The following is a 20,147-nucleotide window of genomic DNA, read 5'->3' on the forward strand; positions in this document are numbered from 1 at the left end:
ATACAAAAATGCTGGATCAAACAATAAAATAAAATAAAATCAAAATCATTGGTAATCCTTCCACTTGGAATTATACCATTTTAGATTATTTCCTTCTAGTCTTTTCCTCTAGGTAAACACATAATATATATATTGTTTTCTCTATTTTCTTTGGCTTCCTTTGGTCACCATTCACAAAATGTGTTCTGAGGAACATGAGTCTTATAATATGTCCTATGGTAAAAAGTTCTGTGGTTATTAGTTCAGAAAAGACAATTTTCTTAATTTAGAAATTCACAATTCTCTTTGGCATGTTCAAAACTTTTTGGTTAAGAAATTTCTCTAGCATCCTTTAACCCAGCATTTTCCAGACTGAATTGATCCAAGAATCCTTGCAATGTCTTAACAGAGTCAATATGTGTCTGATGATGTTCGCACTGCCATTGATGATCATAACACTTGCAATCTGCCAATTTTCGCCATTTTTTAAAAACTGGCACCAACAAGCAGAGTAATTTTTTTCTGTGCTGTGCGATTCCAATCTTTTAAGTCTGTGAGATGTTGTTTCTGCTGGATTGGTAGGAAGTAATAGAGAACCCCAAGAACCCCGACTTTGTAGACAATCAGTCTTTAGCTCAAACACCTATGCTGAAGTTTTAATATCTGTTAAAGAAGGTAAATAAAAGTATCCATCTTTCAAGATTGTTGTATGGAGAAATCGATATAGCATATATAAAGCACTTTTCACAGGCTTAGTGAAGTTAAGTGCTCAAAAAATATTAGCATGTGGCTGCTGTAGAATTACTACCTTAGTGGTGGCGGCAGACTGTCTCAGTAATAGTATCAATAGTAGCCGCAGGAGCGGTGATGGTAGTGGCCATGGTGGGAGTGGTGATAACAGCAGTAACCTCAGTATCCGTAATGTTTAATGTAGTAGCAGTGTAGTCGTAGTGGAGTAACATCCTCACACCCTTGAGAAGTATATAATATTAATTTACCTTTCAAATGAAACCAAAATGAAATCAATTTTGAAATGACTTTTAAAACAAGACAAAATAGTAAATAACCTCTTGTAATTCATTCTGCTCTGGGGTCTGGGCAAAGCAATGCTGGGTATTTTGTCTCTAGAGAAGCACTTGCCCTGTAAACTTAATAGTCCACCCTGAGGCGGTGGAGCCACGGGTCAGGGAAATTGGAGGAGAGAGCCAGGCATTGCTTGCTTGCTCACAAAATCTCCAGGCAGTTTGCAACCAGGGAGCAGACTCTTGGCATCCAAATGGAATTGCCTAAGAGAGTAGCATGCCAAAAACAGGAGAGAGCTGATTTATTTAGTAACATTTGGGAACCATTTATAGAAATTGTGCCCATTTGTAGTGCTTGGGGCTGCAGACCGAAATGACTTATCTTTAGTCTTCCCCATCCTGAATGAATGGGGGATGGAAGATCAGTGGCTGCAAGAAAGAAATGCTCCCTCTTACCATCAGGACTTTTCATAAATGTATCAAGCTTTACACAGTTCTTTCCCATTATTTAGTGTGCTATTTGGGAAAAAATAAAATTGAAACAATCTTGAACAATATTTGTTGGGTATCAGGCAGTTTCTAGGCAGAAATGGATCACACAATTTATCTGTGAGGAGTGTGATAAATAGCTAATGTGTAATAAGCTTTTACCATGGATTATATCATTTAGATTTTCAAAAATCCTATAAAGTAGATACATTTATTATCTCACTTTTACAGATAAAGTAACTGAGGTACAAAGGGTGACACGGCCAGGGTAGAGGAGGAACAAAGTCCTTTTCCTACTACTCTGCTAGGTTCTCCAGCTGGGACCCTGTGTAGTGGAATGATGAAAGACAAATCAACAAAAGAAAAGCATACAAATTTAGTTAATGGAAGTTTTACATGGGACAGGAGCCTTCATAAGGAAATGAAGACCTCAAGAAACATTAACCATGAGTGTTTTTATGCTAAGTCTCATGAGGAGTGAAAGTCATGGAAAAACATGACAGGACAAAAGGGAATGAGAAAATAGCAAATAGGGGAAGCTTAGGAAGGCCTGTCCTTCCCGTTCCTCTCAAAGTCCCTCTGTCTTCAAAGGTAAGGATGTTCTTTTCCTCTGGCATAGGGTGGGCACCTCTCACATGAGGGGCTTACGACTGCTCCTGGAGGAGGTCAGAGGGTCCTTCCTGCACTTGCCCTTCCTCAAGTTCCTTCAGCTTAGGTATTCAGTATGCCAAGGTGCCATTTTGGGGTAGGGTGTCCTGCACCTCATCAGATGCTCTCTGAGCCTGATAGGTAAGATGAATGGCTTACAAGTCACAATGTAGGTAGGTCGCGGGGAAGGCAGTACAGCATGGAGAAGACAACTAATGACTCTATAGCATCTTACTACGCTGATGGACAGTGACTGCAATGAGGGTGTGGTGGGGAGCTTTCAAAGTGTACAGATTGCTGGACCCAAACCTAAGAACTCTGATTCAGTAGCTTCTGGGTGCATCCCAGGGCATCCAGGTGCTTGATAACCTCCACCAGAGATTCTGATCTGTGCCGCCCTGTCTGCTTATGAGATTCAAGCAGCTACCCTCTCTCTAGCTACTTCCTCTTGGTACCATAGCTGGCACCTGATGTGAGAAGCTGCTGAGGTGGCAGCAGAACATCTTTAAGAGAAAGCGCAAGTAAGTCGTGTGTGTCAAACGGGACCGATTACACTAGCCAAACCCTCCGTGTCAGCATATGGGTAAAATGCGCAGTGGGAGCAGCTCAATTCCTAAGCTCGTTCAGCAAGATGGAAGTTAGCTAAGGAGCGCCACTTACAGAAAGTCCTAAATCTACTGGAACATCAAAAAAAAAATTTGGTCACCAGAATAGAATTTGAATCTGAAAGCTAACCCCAGCAACTATTGGGATCATTTTCTTGCGAGAGGTTCTTACTACATTTCTATTTTCTTTATACACGATCCATTGAAAAGCCTCTGAGTTTTTTTCCATAAACGCAATGAAAATTTTTAAAGCCTTTTTGTTTATTGCTAGTAACGATCAATTTGATCATGGAAGTGGCTTATAAAATGTGGTACGTTACAGTTGCCTTTGTTTTTCCTTAAATATTTCTGTGGTTATCCATGAAATATGAGACTAGTCATATTTAACATTTCGTGAGGGCTCACTCTACCCTGCACCATCCTACTTGATTTATATATATATATACACACACACACATAGCCCCATTGAGTTCTCTGAGTAATTGCGTATGGTAAATACTGTTCTCAGGTCCCTTTATGTGGTGAGGAAGCTGTGCTGAGTGGCTATGTCCCATCCCTGCCAAGGAGTGGAGGTGGGATGTGCATCCAACAGACTGATACCAACTCTTCCTCTTTGATATTTAGATCAGTATTTTCCAGAGTATGAATTTTGAAAAGTTAATTGCACAGAATATTAATAAGTGATTTGTGAAAGGAAAAAGAAGCCTGACTTAATAAGGTTGAGGAATATTGGACTAAAAACATGGGTCTCTTGCATGTATGATTTCTGAGTCTCTAAAACTCATGTGCTTTACAAATTTATATGGCACATGCAGAATGTAACATTTCCTGAACCTCCTTGAACACAAAGGTCTGGTCAAGTCCCTTTACACCACTGTTCTGCAAAACTAGATCTATGAAATGATGGTGTGCAGATATCAGTCATCTGCAAGTCAGTTGTCTGCAAAATGTTTTACCTCCCTGCCCACTAAGGCCAAGCACTTACTTCCCTTTTACAGGGATGAGAGGAAGGTCTGACAGGTGAGAGGCCAACAGTAAGTTGCCACTATGTACCTGTGTTCTTTACTTCATAAAAGATCATTCAAGTCAATTGCTGATACCTTTCTGGGGAATCATCTAGCCATATATATGAAAAGCCCTTTGGCCTTGGGGTGTTCAGTATAAGCCACTGGGGTAGGAAGAAAAAACATGCAAAAAATTATAAATATTACAAATACAATAGATCTAAGAATATTGTCTGACATGGTATATATTACATATATATTTATACATTATAAATGTAATACATATAAATTAGGCATATAATAATTGAAGTAACATGTATATAATTTATAAATAACTTAGTCTATATTTGTATTGGGGATAGTTTGTAATAATATTGAGGAGTTAACGTAGCCATTCAAATGAAAAACCTTTAATTTCTTCATATTCTTTGACCCAGAAATTTCATTTCTTGAAATGTATTCAGTTTATCCTAAGGAAATAACTTCATGCATGTACAAGTATCTGCCTTACAGGAATGTTTACTGAAGAACTGCTTGTGTTTGTTAGAATTGGTAACAGTCCAAATATCCAGCAATTGGGGATTGGTTACATAAATTATAGTACATCAATATAAAGAATATTAACAGGGAACTATTAAAAATTTTGTAGTACCAGAATACACAATAGCCTAGAAAAAAATATTAATTTTGTAAGAAAAAAAATGACAAAATATTATTGAGTTCATATGCCTGATAGAAAAGGACTAGAATGTTAAACCAAATGTTAATAGTGGTAGCTCTTAGTGATAAGGGGAAGTTTTTATTTTCTTTATGCTTGCCTGCATTATCCTAAATTTATACAATTAGTATATGTTTTTGAATAAGCATTAGATCCATAAAGTTTAGATTTTGGCAATTATATAAAAGTACAGACAGTAATTAACTCTTTTTCCTTGCCCTGTCTCACAGATAATCCCTCTATCTGAAAGTATTCAAGATTATTGGTTTCTTGTGTACCTTCCTAAGGGTCTGTTACATTAATAAAATTTGTTTAAATATGAATTTTATTTTTTACTCTTTATCACATAAAGACCAGTGTATAAGACACAGGTTTGTTAGACTTTGCTGTGCTGAATAATCCTGTGCACCTGTCACTTCCCCCACATGGGACTGTGTCTGTAGGATACATTCCTAAAAGTGGAATTGCTGGGTCAGAGGAAATGCACACTTGTCATCTGGATAAATATTGTCATATTGCCTCCTGAAGGTATGAAAAAATGCTTTCACGGTTTCTTCCAGTACTTTAATGGTTTGGGGATCTTTACATTTCAATTTAGATTATTTTAATTTATCCTGGCTTAATCGATACTTAATGAGAAGAACAAATTATTTAAAATATTTAACTCCTCACTCATAGTGGAAATACAAGTGCTGGTTGTCCCCACCTGGTAGATCACAGGATCTAGATGCAAATAAGGACAGCTGGGAAAGGTTCAGCTTACTCAGTGGATGAATAACAAAGCCAGACTACGGCTCTGCTGTGTGTGGGTTTATTTGCTTCCAGAGTCACATCGCAGTGAAGAGGTAAGCCCCGAGAGCTTGATTTCCATCTTCAATGAATTTTTCACTAGAACTCAAGTTGGTGGTTGGGTTTTCCTTCCAAAATATTGTAAGTTGATTTATTCACTTAAATAAAAAAAAGAAGGGGTCTCCGCTGTAGTATTGTGGTGTGTATGGCTGCATGAATTTGTCTATGACAATGGAAGAGTATACAGGAAGAGAGCTCGTTTAATTTCTGCAGACATGTTACTCACTGGGGAACCTAAGCAGCTGTACTGAAATGTCAGATGGATTTGCACAGCTGACTCAAGTTGCCAAAAAGGGAGCAGCATAGTCGCCCCATAAACTGACCCTGTCCAGTCAAGCCTTGCTTAATATAGATCCAGCATGAGCTTTGCTGCAGTCACTTCCAGCCGCTCAGTGAGCACCACTGGGTTCTGGGGGAAAATTCTCTCAAGGCAGTGTTGAACCCGGGACGCCCGTTACCTGCAGGACTTTCTTGAGAGTTTCTCTAATCAGCTTTGATTATTTCTCCTTTTCTTTTACGATAGAAAAATATAGAAAAGAATCATGTCTGAACACAGCAAGAATTCAGATCAGGAGCTCTTTGATGGGGACATTGATGAAGATGAAATCTTAGCCAATTTATCCCCTGAAGAACTGAGAAAACTACACTCAGAAGTGGAAGTCATGGCCCCTGACCCCAGGCTTCCCGTGGGAATGATTCAGAAGGATCAGACCATCAAGCCACCAACAGGAGACTTTGACCATAAATCTCTTATTGATTATATGTATTGGCAGAAGGCATCCAGACGCATGCTGGAAGATGAACGTGTTCCTGTCACCTTTGCGCCATCTGAGGTAACCAGGGATTCGTGTACAACAGAGAAATGGCTGCATGGCTGGCAGGTGTCCCTGTTGTAGCCGTCATTTCTCAGGACACTTATTTTGTCTGAGAGATTAAATCATGGTATTTTTGTTTTGTTGACACTTAGAGATTAAGTCTTGATGTTTAATCCTATGCCAGGCTGGAAGTTTCTGAAGTACTTTCATGGTATAGTTGGGAGAGAAAAGTAGAAATTTCTTTTAAATATCTCTTTTAAAAGAAAAATTGCTGTGGGATTTGCTGTGTAGGAAAGTCTGCATTCTTCCCTACATAATGAATTAACTTAAAACCAGAATTCATAATGAATTCATAATGATACATAATGAATTAACTTTACAACCCAGAGGATTTGTCCTTAACTCCTCATTTGTTTTTTGTGGGTTTTTTTGGCTCACAGGCCCCCTTAAGAAGCTGATAAAAGCTCTGTACCCTCCCCTTCTAGGGTACATTAGCACGCATATGTATGCAATGCTTCACATAAATTGTTATGGTATCACAGTCCCCCTGAAGTCTAGCCACTCACCCTGCAAGTAAACCAAGTCAAACAATCGAAATATCCAGTATTACCACAGTGTATTGGGTATCAGTGATAAATTTAGAAATTGGTAGTAACCAAGCTGTTCTAAAGATAGTTCTTTCTTAAATATATTTTTATATGAAAACTGGTGTTGTGCCTGAATCTGTGAACTTATTGTGTATTAGCATAATTTTTTTAAACATTCCACTTAAAAATGACTTAGCAGAGAGGAGATTCCCCACTCCAAGTGAAGTGTCCTTTAGTTTTGCCTGCTGATAGAAGTACATCTTGTCACATTACTGTCACACTGGCTGCACCTAAGAAGAGCTATAAACGGTTTCATGAGCAGGAAAGTATGTTTACACATGTACTGAACTCAAGGAAATAAGTTGCTGGCTTGACCAGGATGGAGTTTAAGGTGCAATTTTCAAACACTTTACGACTGAAATAAAAGCCAATTCTATATGAATGCCAATTTCTGAGAAAGAAAATTGGATACTTTTAAAATTATTTCTACCTTGGTATCATTTAAACAGCGTGATGGTTGGCTCCCCCTGCTGGGACAGATGAGAGAAGCAACGGTGAAGGCTTTAGGTGCTTACCATGACTGTGGTGCCCGTTCCAGTGTGTAAAATGTTACGAGAAATCGATGAAGCATTTGCCCAGGGGAATCTGTGTCTCAGACTGCTACATTAGTTTGCAAAGTGACACCTGTCAGGTACACATGTTGTGTAGGAAAGCATTCTAATTGATGGGCAAGAATCTAATAAACTGACTGCGTTTTCCTTCCCAGAGTAAACAGCTGTTTCTAAAGTCTGCGTAATCCTCTCCCCTTTTGTAGCTGCTTCTGCCTCCTAGACACTTTCCTCCAAAAGGAGGCAAAGTATTGAGGCTTTCCTTAGAGTAGCTGGGGCAGTTGTCACAAAGCTGAGGAGATAAATCAAAGTCAAGGTTTTTGATATATTCCAAAATATCAAACTGCTCTCATTTTCCCCACAATATGTTAAGTTTTCAGGGAAACTTGCTGTACACCTTATACCAGATTAGCAAGCATTTTAGGAATGTAAATTTCGTTTAGGACAATAAGGAATTATCGTGTAATCCAGAGTTCCTGAGTACAAAGATGCCTATTCAACTATATACAAAAAAAAAATCCAATGTATTGATAGATAACTCTATAAGGTTTTCAAAACAAATAATTTTTTAACTGCTTCTGGAATTGACCCCCATTTTTTTAAATTAAAGTATCATTAATATACAATCTTATGAAGGTTTTACATGAACAACATTGTGGTTTCAGCATTCACCCATATTATCAAGTCCTCACCTCCACCCCCACATTGCAGTCACTGTCTAACAGCGTAGTAAGATGCTATAGTCATTACTTGTCTTCTCCATGCTGTACTGCCTTCCCCATGACCTACCTATATTGTTGCAGATTATAGTGCCCCTTAATCCCCTTTTCCCTCCCTCCCCACCCACCCTCCCTAACCCTTCCCCTTTGGTAACCACTAGTCCCTTCTTGGAGTCTGTGAGTCTGCTTTGAGCCCCATTTTAAAAATCAATACAGAATCTGGAAACAAAATTAACTCTGTTTCATTTTAATGACATGCAGTGAGGTAAATATAGCCAAAAAATGTGTATGTATATGCCTATAAAAATTAATCTTTATTTTGATTGCATTTGCTCACAAAACTAATATGTGTACTTTGAGCTTTTTTTTAACACTCTAAAATTATATAATGTAAAAAGTGAAGTCCCCCAAAAGCTCCCCTCCACAGTTATCTTAACTGTTACCACTCTTCCTAAGAGAATTCTTGCTTCCTTTTTTCTCCCCAATAATAAATCCTTCTATCTCCAGAAGCTATTGCTGTACTTCATATTCCCCACTGCTATATAATCTAACCCTCATAAACCTCTCTTTTAGGAAGACACTGAAGAGCAGCATGAAGAAATAGACAAAGGTAGTAAAAATGTGCCCCAGTATTTAAAAGAAAAGCTCAATAATGAAATCACTGCAAATAAAAGAGAATCAAAGGGCAGCCCTGATGCCCAAGAAACAGATGATGATGATGATGAAGAAGAAGATGATGATGATGATAATGATGAAGATGAAGATGGGGAAGATGAAGATGACAGTGATGAAGATGATAGTGAAGAGAGTAATGAAAAAACAAAAAGAGCCGAGGACAGTGAAGTAAAGGAGCAAATCAGAAATGGTGAGAGCAACTGCCAACCAGTAACTAAGAAAGCATTTGAAGGGCAGAAAGACATACCAGAGACCCAAGAAAAAAGTGAGAAAAAAATATCAAAATTAGATCCTAAGAAGTTAGCTCTAGATACCAGTTTTTTGAAGGTAAGTGCAAGGCCATCAGGAAACCAGACGGACCTAGATGGGAGCTTGAGGCGAGTTAGACAAAATGATCCTGACATGAAGGAACTCAACCTGAACAACATTGAAAACATCCCCAAGGAAATGTTACTAGACTTTGTCAATGCGATGAAGAAAAACAAACACATCAAAACCTTCAGTTTAGCCAACGTGGGTGCAGATGAGACTATAGCGTTTGCCCTGGCAAACATGTTGCGTGAAAATAGGAGTATTACCACTCTCAACATTGAGTCCAATTTCATCACAGGTAAAGGAATTGTGGCCATCATGAGGTGTCTCCAGTTTAATGAGACACTAACTGAACTTCGGTTTCACAATCAAAGACACATGTTGGGCCACCAGGCTGAAATGGAAATATCCAGGCTCTTGAAGGCAAATAACACTCTCCTGAAGATGGGCTACCATTTTGAGCTTCCAGGTCCTAGAATGGTGGTAACCAATCTGCTCACCAGGAATCAGGATAAACAAAGACAGAAAAGACAAGAAGAACAAAAACAGCAGCAACTCAAGGAGCAGAGAAGGCTAATAGCCATGTTGGAGAATGGGTTGGGGCTGCCGCCTGGGATGTGGGAGATGTTGGGTGGACCAATGCCCGGTTCCAGAATGCAAGAGTTCCTCCAGCCTCCTCCTCCGCCTCCCAACCCCCAAGCGGGCCCCTTCAGTCAACGGAATGAGACGATGAAGAAGCCATCACAGCCTCCACAGTACAGGACAGACCCTGACTCTTTCCGGGTGGTGAAGCTGAAGAGGATCCAGCGCAAATCTCGGATGCCGGAAGCCAGAGAAGCACCAGAGAAAACCAACCTCAAAGATGTGATCAGAACACTCAAACCGGTACCGAGAAATAGGCCGCCGCCCTTGGTGGAAATCTCCCCCAGAGATCAGCTCTTGAATGATATCCGTCACAGCAACGTCGCCTATCTTAAACCTGTAAGTAAAAGAGCAGTGGCAAACAAGCCCCGCAGTAATGTATCAATGTATCTCAACCCTGTGCCCTGTTCCTCTGAATACAAGGAGATTCTCGCTAATGGGGGGTAACTGGAGGAAGCCTATCTGCATTACCAGTAGATCTGAATTACCAGTTATCCCCAAGCACACGCATCTACATAACTTCTGTAACAGTGATATTAACAGCTAACATTTATTGAGCCCTTATTACAGGCCAGGCTCATTATATGAATTAGCCCATCATCTGAACAATCTATAAGGTAGGTATTATTTTTCTTCTGATTTTATAAGAAGATACAGCTAGGAAGCCATAGAACTGACATTGAAATGCAATTCTGAGTCCAGGGTCATGTTTTTATTCACCCCAGCCACACAGAGCTAACAATCCTGAGGAGCATGCAGTAGGAATAAGTAAGAATGAAGCCTAATTTAGTTAGACCAGTTGATTTTAGATAACTGAGTGCTTCCAAAACACTTTTTAAAAGTTTTTGTTTTAGTAAATGAGGGAGTCTACCTGTAATTTCATTAGTACTCTTCATTTTTTAAGGGGTCAGACAAATGGTAAACTTCATGTTAGCATTGCCATGAAATCATAGTTTAAAAATATTTTACTGTTATTTCAGTTGTAAAATTTGCTGTGATTAACAATTACTGCTGCTGATACATGAAAATGTTTGTTCCTTGCATGTTAAATTGCAGAAATTATTTTTTTGTCATACCGTGATAGCATTTATGGAGGCTGAGAAGTCTGTGTCCAAAGACCACAGGTAATTGATAATTAACTGTATTATTTTTGAATCTAGAGTATAATTTAGCCAAGAGATAATGTTGACAAAATAGTCATTATTTCATCATAGGCATTCACAATTTTTTCAAGATGTTTTAAACATATGTACGTCCCTCAGTCTCATCTCCTAGTAATGCAGTATTTATAATTTTCATTCTTCTATTTTTCCGGGACAGCAGCCAAAGTAATATGACCAGAGGTCACATAAAGTCTGGCAAGAGGTCTTTGCCTGCCCTTGGTCACAACCTTCTGCACCTGCTATTTTCCAGGCTGCTGGGCCTCTGTAGGGAGTGGATGGAGCAGGGTGTTGTTTTGAGAGAAATTTAGCTCTTTCCCTTCTGTTACCAGTCATCAGTAAAGCATATCCAAGCTACCTTGATGGCCATACAGTCAGTAAATAACAGAAATCTAAAAAAGAATAAAAAGAATTCTTTCTAAAATCTACATTAAAGGTGGCCATGTGCGTTTAGAGTAAAAGAGAATGAAGTTCAAGTGATCATGTGATCCAACCTCCTGACTTCTGAGGGCATGTTCTACTGAGCAAATCTCTTTTCCTGGAGTCTGTTTCATTCTATTCATCCTCTTACTCATTAAGACAACAACTATTTATGTAATGCTTCCATGTGTTAGGTACCATGGATCATGGGTCAGGCACCAGGGGTCAGGGATAGAGCAGTAAATAAGATAGGTACAGTCTTGACCTCAGGGAACTCACAGTGTTGGTTTTATAATTTTCAAGGTCAAGGTACTGCCTTTTAGTCAACTGGGAACACTGCAGCTTTGAATCCAGTCCTAGAGCAAAAGACATTAAAATAAATTCCCAGTTATAATTACAAAAATGAACACCCTACTAAGTACTACATTTTCCATGTTCAATCAGTTCTAAAATGTTATCAATTTTAAGTTGTGTTTTGTTTTTAATGCCCACTAAGAAAGACACATGCTGCAAAGTAAACACTGAAATGATTTTTGAATGACAGTCTTGCTCTCAGCCTCTACTTTGAAATGTCTTTTATCTATTCCGAGAGATTGGCAAATTCCCCTGCTTTCAGTTGTGGCTTGGCCTGCAATAAGCATCTTTTTGCATGTATATCAGGTCCAAACTGTTCCACAACTTCACCTGCGTGGTCCTATAAAATGCTCTGCAAGACACATGTGCATACGCATCACCCCACTGACAAAAATTCACTACCGTGGGTTTGCTCCCCACTGCTGTTTTTGTGCCTTGCTATATACACAGTAAATTTCTTCTCTGAGGCCTCATCATAGGGTAAACTTCAAAAAGACTTCTTTACTCTTTTCAGTTTGAAATCATTTTAGACTTGCAGAAGTTCAAAATTAGTGCAAAGAATTCTAACTGCCCACCACATCTTGTCACACATGCCTTATCATTCTTACAAAGATACTGTAAGTGGCAGTACAGTTGCACGTGTGCGCCCCCACGGGGCGTGGTGCTCCTGGGAAGTGCTGGCAGTGTGGAAGGCTAGGGGAGCGTTGCTGCCCGAACCTGCAGCCAGCTCTGTGAAACACTGCTGCCCGCAAGGTGCTTTCTGGTTTCAGGGTGGTGAACAAATCCCAAAAATGTGCATCTTAGCTCAATGAAATAATTGTAAACGCCATCAGTGATGCTATCACAGAATCCCAGTAGGAAGGGGAATTCTGGGTCAGCCAAATGAGCTACAGCAATGCTCACTTCAGAAAGGAGAAGCGAAAGGCTTTGAGGATTCCCCTGCTCTTGAAAGACAGAGATACCCTCTAAAGCCCTGGATTTTCAAGTATGAGGCTACAATTAAAACACAATTTTGAAATCTTGTGTTTTCTGATTCTCCTAAGTAGAGCACTGAATATCCAAAAACATACTTAGAAATTACCTATTCTAAAATAACTTAAAAAGGAGAAAAGATGAGTTATTTTCCTCTTGTGGACTTAGAAATAGTATTTTTCAATTTTCTAGAGTATATTCCATTAAGCAGTCAGTTTATATTTTTAAATTGTATTTTTTTCATTTTAATGCTTGTTCTTTCTCCGTCCCATGCCTGAAATGAAGTTGCTAGCAGAGAATAAAGGAAAATCTATATACTCGGTTGGCTCAAATACTACCTCCTCTAAGATCTTCCCATTTAATTCAGTGTGAGAAATGTGTTCTGTGGGCCTGGTGTTGAAAACTGGTGTGCTATATGCCAGTTCTGCAGGCCTATTTTGTTTGGCTTAAGTATTAACATACAAAATTTTAAATATCACATAAAACATCCAGACATCTGGTACCAGTTGAAACAGATCTGGCCACACTGGGCTTGTATTTGTGTGACACACATTCAGCTGAATCTGTGTATTGGCTTCTGCCTTGATACAGGTAATAGACTCCCCAGGTTTTCTCAGTCCCCACCATGCCTACTGCCTACTGCCTGGTCTGTTTCACTCATTTACATTGCTTAGACTCCTGTAGAATTTTTTGGTGTTTGCTGCTATTGTTGGTTTAGCTATGTTTTTTAAAGTGTTTGTCTTGTCTAACAAACTGAATTTATTTATTGACTTATCACTAATTCATTTCCCTATAAGTTAATAACTGAGTCAGTGTGATGCCCATCCAAAACAAAGACTTGTGCAGGCTTATCTCTTCTTGACACATGTATGATTTTCTTTCATCTTTAAAAGTTTTGTGGTCTGCTCACTGCCACCCCTCTAAATGAGTATTTATACTTTTTACTGAGATAAAATCCCATCTGCAACAACTATTTAATTCACTTTCGCCATCTGCATTTGAATCACACGCAAGCTTCAGTGCCAGTAAAGCAATATAACTCTTTTACCATCCATTCAGTTTGGTTTTGGGCTCACATATGTGTATCTGAGCTGCTTGCAGCCAGTCGCCTGAAGGGCTAAATTTAGCCAGGGCTAAATTTCTCCTTTGGAAAGACCAGTATAATAATGTCATAAGCGATGTAGTTAGCCAAAAGACTGCATGACACATTAGCACTTGTTACAATCGCAAAATGTAGGATTAGAGACTCCTGAGTCTTCCTATCTAGCCATTTCTTCTTTGCCTTGTTTTATGAGGTTATCTTTCTCTTTAACTTGTTTCTCTGGTTTCTATCCTGCAAAGGGATAAATTACAAAAAGTTTCTCTTTCCCGTGTTACCATCTTTTACCTTCTCTACCTTTGTTTCAGTTCTCACATAACCTTACATGTCTGCCTTTCCCTTAGATCTCCCGGGGTTTCCTTAGCATCTTCATTCAGTCAAGCTCCTCCTTTTTAGGCCTCCTTGTTGTTTCTGGTTCCCGATTTTCCATCGCCTCTCCGTTCTCTCACACATTGAGGTCTGTAGCCCTGGAGTTGTCTTCAAGCTCCTTCAATCTTGCCATCCCCACCCACACACATACTTTTCTTTTTTTTTTTTCTGCTCCCTTTTCTTGCCTCCAAAAAAGGAACAGGAGAATCTATAGGAGAGCCAAAGCCAAACCTAGATCATAGCTTTGGTGATGTTATGCTCCTTACAGAGTCTCCATGGGAGAAAGCAGTGTAACATTCACACTCATATCAAAGAAAAGAGCATGCGTTGGTCAGAATTATACAGACCAGGAGCAGCATTTCCCTAAACCTATTGGAGAAAAGAGTTTTTGATTCAATTATTCTAAACTAAATGATGGTGATTCTCAAATTTTAGCCTGCATCGAAGTCAACTGGGAGGCGAAATACAGATTACGAAGCCCATCTCTGGAGTTTCTGGTTCAGAAGGTCTTGGATGGGATCTGAGAACTTGCATCTCTGACCAATTCCTTCATGATTCTGATGCGGCTTTTTTTGACATCACACTTTGACAATCATAACTCTGTGATATCCACTGCGAACCACATCTGATATTTTTCCTGAAGGGCCTTCCTTTCCTGGCTTCATACCACCCTCTGCTCAAACTACCTTGGCTGAAATAGCACTTTTTACCCACAAAAAAGAAACCAAACAAAACATCAGTCATGAATATTTTTCTGTTGCACCTCCATCACCCTTCATCTGTGCCTGTCTTACAGCATCTCCCACATTCTGCTCCCTTCTAGCAGGTCTCCTGGTCAGTTCCGAGCTCCTCTAGGCAGGTCTCCCTCATCTCCATCCTGGACACCCACTGAGGTGTTGACCCAGATCAGGAGCTCAACTCGAGGGGGCCGAGTGTAACAACTCCTGGTGAAATGGGTCTTCCCATCCTGCCCACCTGCCCCCAGTGTCTGGGAGTGTGTGTATGTATGTGCATGTTGTAATGCTAAACATCCACAGTTTTTAAACAAAACTGTTTTTAACCAACAACTGAAGAACAAATAGGGCCTCCTAACAGTACTGCAAGTTGATTCTCCCCTGTTTGAAAGTTTTGTATTTTTACAACATCCCATCTAGCTATTCTTTTCCTTTAAGGTTTTTGTCTTTTGTCTTTTGTGTTCTTCCTAGAAATAGCCCCTTTTGAAGATTTTTTAAAATGTTCATCTGTCATTTATTGCTGCTTCTATAGTTTTTGCTTTAAAAAAAATATTCCATATTAGAGATTAGTTAAAGGGTTAAATTTTAGAGATTCAATAGGAAGGAAGACTGCTCTGTTTCTTTTCCAAATAGCTAATCAGTGATTATTTAGTCGCTTATTCCACTTTTCCCAGTGCTCCAACTTACCAGCTTGATCTATTTTAAGTATGTCCATATGTCTCTGGGTTTACTATCTGGGGTCAGTGCCACAGTTTACTTTTTAAAAATTTTTTTATTAATTTGGAACCTTTCCTTGCATATAAACATACATTGGGGATAATATTTATATAAAGTGCTTTTTTTCCATTCAACAATATACACAACACATTGCTTTAATTATGTATTGCAGTTTTGCAGTTACAGTTTACTGTTGAACAAACGTGGGCATTACAAGCACAGATGCCCAGTGCCATCAAAAATCTGCATATTATGTTTGCCCCCCCCAAACCATAACTGATAGCATCCTGTTGACTGGGAAGCCTTACTGATAACATAAGCAGTCGAGTTATAGCATGTTTTGTAATATGTATTATATACTGTATTCTTACAAGAAAGTAAGCTAAAGAAAGAAAAAGTTGTTTCAAACTGTTGCACATATCCAAAAAATTTCCCAGTGTATTTATTGAAAAAAAAAATGTGCAAAAAAATCTGAACCCCTGCAGTTCAAACCCACGTTGTTCAAGAGTCAGCTGTGTTTGAATACAGTTGGCATTGTATTTTTTGCTCATTGGTGTTCTTCACTGTTGGTGTTCTCTATGGGTGAGTGCTCCTAAAAGTGAGCTCACACCCCTCCCCTCCTGATAGTCTGGCACTAGGGAGGGAGAGGGTCAGAAGCACGTGAAGGACCCCTTGGTTTGAAGGCTGGGCAGCCTATCAGAGGTCCTCTGTGGTGGGCAGGGTGTTAGGAAATCTTTCCAGCCAAAGGTCACAGGCAGAGACCTGGATGCGAGAAGGGCCGTGGTAGGTAGATGGCCAGAATGGGCATGTTGGCCAGTGGAAATGGGCAATAGTAGAAACATTCTTCCTCCTAATTCTACCAATGCCAAGTGTTCTCTAGATTTCTTCAGCATCCTCTGGAAGATACATCCGTGATGGATGAGTCACCCTCCCAAGATGAAACGCCGCTTTAAACCCTTTAGGAACCTGCGTTATCTTTAAATGGTTCCTATGAAGCAAAGCTAAGAGTCGATTTGCTCTCAGACTCCTGCTGCTCTTTTGTGATTCTTCTGCCCTGGGATAGGGGTGGGGGTCTCTGAATTAGAAGTGTGCTTCAAAGAGGAAAGAACAGTTTTTAAAAGAAGATGTATTTCATATTCATGTGGTGGTATTTTTTTGGTGGTTAAGGCATGGATACCGAACTCAAGCAGATCTGGGTTCAAATCCTGCTCTGCTGTCGCCTAGCTGTGTAGGAAATCACTATCCTTTCTGAGCCTGTTCCGTCTCTACCAGGCTGCTGTAGGATGAAATGAGAAAATGTTTTTGAAGTAAATGTTAATGTTGATTACTAACTTAACATTAATCCTTAAGCTAGCTTTGTGAATTAGATACTGTTACTGTCATTTTGCAGCTGAGGAAGTTAATGCCCAACAGCGCACACACAACTGGTAATTGCCAGGAGCAGGATTTGAACCAGGCCGACTCCAGCACCTTCCCTTTTGTCCTTGTGGTACCCTTCAGCCCAGTGCCTGTCACCAGGAAATGCCCAATGAATGGTGGCTGTGGTGGTGATGGTTGTTTCAGCATGATTTGGGGGGCTCTCTGGCCAAAATTCCTGATCCATTCTGCATCCTTAGAGGCCCGTAAATGTCATTTCACTGTAAAGCTCTTGGATTAATTCTTTCCCTTTTCTTTAAATGCTTAAATCACAGGTGCAGGTACCAAAAGAACTGGCGTAAGAGGCAGCAGCGTAACCCAGAAGAACAAGGCTCTGAACAGTGACTCTTGGGTTGGAGCTCAGAGATTATTTCAGCAGCACACTTCTGGATCCAGGAGGTGGAACTGGGAACAAAGCCAGTCTATGATCGGGGTGCTTTGTGACAGGCAGAATGCTTGGCCCATGACAAAATAAGGGCTAAAAAGGAAAGGGGAAGGAGATGAAATAATATTCAGGGGCAACATTTTCTACTTCCAATCAGTTTGACTAATGCAAGTGAAATTCAGTCATGTTTCCAACAGCTGAAATTAAGAAAAAGGTTTTTTCGTAAATGTTTGCTGTTGCTCTCTCCTGGTAAATAATAAATACTGTAGTGGTGTTACTATTAGATTCCCATTTTTTCTCTTTCCATCTCCTCTGTTGTGATTCATCACACTTATATCTTAAAGGGAACAAATCATGTTTGGCTATATGGAAATATGAAGGGTGAAGAGAGTTCCAGTTTCTTCTGATGTTTTCAAGAATTGTTCATCAGCATTTCTCTGGATAATCCATTGAGATTTACAGTTTCCAACCCTGCCTGGCTTTCTCTCTTGGCCATTCCCCTGGACTGCCTACTTCTGTAAGGGGTACCTAGGAGCGCAGAACTCTAAGCCTCAGGATGTAGAGAAAACACAAAGAGTTTCCAGAAAAGTAACAGGAAACACAAACACTGCATGTATATATATATATATATATATATATATATATATATATAAACTTTCCTGTTTCCACACCTATAGGGACAATGGGTGACAATGTGCTAGATTTGTAAAAAAATTTATAAATAAGAGAAGCTTTTGGCTTTACCTACCTGTTTATTGTTTTGTTGTTGTTTTTTAAGCTTAGTCTGTAAATCTAATTTGAACTTTAATCTCAAGTCTTATAAAGGAAACTTGCTGTAGGATCAAACTTAAATTCCTTTTCCTTTCATTCAAGGCCCTATTGCCTGTTCCCAATTTAGTGATCCAGTCTTACTTACCACAGATGCTTTAGAGACAGCTTCCTCATAAACACCCTACCCTGGGCCTTTGCTCTCATTGACCCTTGTATAGAACATCCCCAAGACTTCCCTCCTGCTCTCTGTTTGAAAGTCCTACCACACTTCAAAGCCCAGGTCAAGTCCCAGTTCTCCACAAAAACCTTCCAGAAAACACCAACCCCCAGTGGGCTTTCCTCCTCTTAGGTTCCTAGAGCCCTTGATGATCTGACTTAGTTACTATGTGCATAGGATCTGAAATACTGTGTACAAAAGGCATGAACCCTAGAAATCAGGAAATCATACTTGGGTGCCTTTTCTCTCTTTACCTGAGCAAATAATGGGAATCTGCCTACTTTCTCCTCTTACAGAATCACAAGTGGTACATAACAAACAAAACAGGTTAGGAGAAAGGACCTAACAGTGACAGCCTAATGCATTACTTGGAAGAACAAGCCATTGGGAAGAAATACGGTTTTTCTATTTTTACAAGATTAGCTGGTGTGTACAATGGTATTCAAATTTAAATACTTCCAGTTTTCAATCAAGTGATTAATGTTAGAATAGCAAATGGCCAAGTTTTGTTTTTTCCTACTTAGTATTTCTCTAAAACATTCTTGCATACAAAGCAGGATAGTTATGAAAGGGCTGTAGTAAATTAAAGTCTTAGGTATCCAGCATATTCTACAGAATTTAGCTACAAAGCTAAATTCTGCTAGGATAAAATGCCATAAACATGTTTAAAAGCTTAATGGGTATTAGTAGTTGAGAACTTGGAAAGCTCTACACATTTGCTTGTACAACCACAGTGTTTCACAGTATTGTACAGCCACAAGAATTTCAAAAATTTGCAAAATGAAAAGATGATCCAATTCATAGCTGACTGCCTTAGTACACAGGTTTTGTCAAGAGATACAAGTATACTATTCATTAGCTTTTCTGTCTACCCACTCCAACCTTAAAAATCTCACTTGAAGATTTTAACTTGTTTTTAAAGTGTAAATTGTTTACAGCATTTACATGCTACATTCTTCTATTATGCTCCTTCCAGAATTGACCCCCAACCATTAGTAATTATAAGAATATATTTTTATTCAAGTTGTCATTTTCTCCAAATTTATTGCATTTAATCTGCAAAATTCACCATGTAGAAAATAGGAGCTAATATGTGTATAAACCCAATTCATATTTTTAAAAAGGGTCCCATTGGAATTCAGTTTTATGCTGGCTGGAAATTAATAAAGTATTAAAGTTGTGTTAAATAGTATAGTAGGACCCCCCCACCCTTTATCTACACAGGATATATTCTAAGACCCCCAGTGGGTGCCTCAAACTGTGGATAGTACTGAACCTTGTATATACTATGTTTTTTCCTAGACATACATGCCTATGATTGTTTAATTTTATAAATTAGGCACAGGAAGAAATTAACAATAATAAAATAGAAAAATGATAATATACCGTAATAAAGTTATATGAATGTGGTCTCTCTCAAAATATCTTACGGTACTGCACTCACCCTTCTTGTGATGTCATGAGCTGATAAAATGCCTGTGTGAGGAGGTGAAGTGAGGTGAGCGACACAGGCCCTGGGACTTAGTGTTAGCCTGCTATTGACCTGATGAGGCGGATGTATCAGGAGGAGGATCCTCTGCTGCCAGACTGCGGTCCACTACAGGTAACTGAAACAGTGGAAAGCAAAACCACCGGCAAGGGGGCACTACTGTATTTGAAACACAAGCTGTATTTTGCTGTATAGTACATCCCTGTGGTTTAAAGGGTTGCCACCAAGTTTCTCAGATATTTAACAGAGGTGTGCATTAAATATAGTCTCACAAAAGTACCTTTGATAAATTTTATTCTTCATATTTGGGTAAGGGTACAAATTCCAGACAATGTCTGTAAAGTCATGGTGACACCGCCGTGCTAGAGATCA

The 20,147-nt window shown here is 39.3% G+C and overlaps 1 protein-coding gene across 1 annotated transcript; it reads left to right on the forward strand.

Annotated features, from left to right (window-relative positions):
- Positions 1-5,659: 5,659 nt before the first annotated feature.
- On the forward strand, positions 5,660-20,054 carry LMOD3 (leiomodin 3). The gene is made up of 3 exons (XM_036877754.2): positions 5,660-6,147; positions 8,617-10,011; positions 17,189-20,054. Exons 1-3 carry the CDS (start codon positions 5,857-5,859, stop codon positions 17,213-17,215), a joined length of 1,713 nt encoding a protein of 570 aa, XP_036733649.2. The 5' UTR covers positions 5,660-5,856; the 3' UTR covers positions 17,216-20,054.
- The last annotated feature ends 93 nt before the right edge of the window (positions 20,055-20,147 follow it).

Source organism: Manis pentadactyla, chromosome 1 (assembly GCF_030020395.1).
Source record: "Manis pentadactyla isolate mManPen7 chromosome 1, mManPen7.hap1, whole genome shotgun sequence".
NCBI lineage: Eukaryota > Metazoa > Chordata > Mammalia > Pholidota > Manidae > Manis > Manis pentadactyla.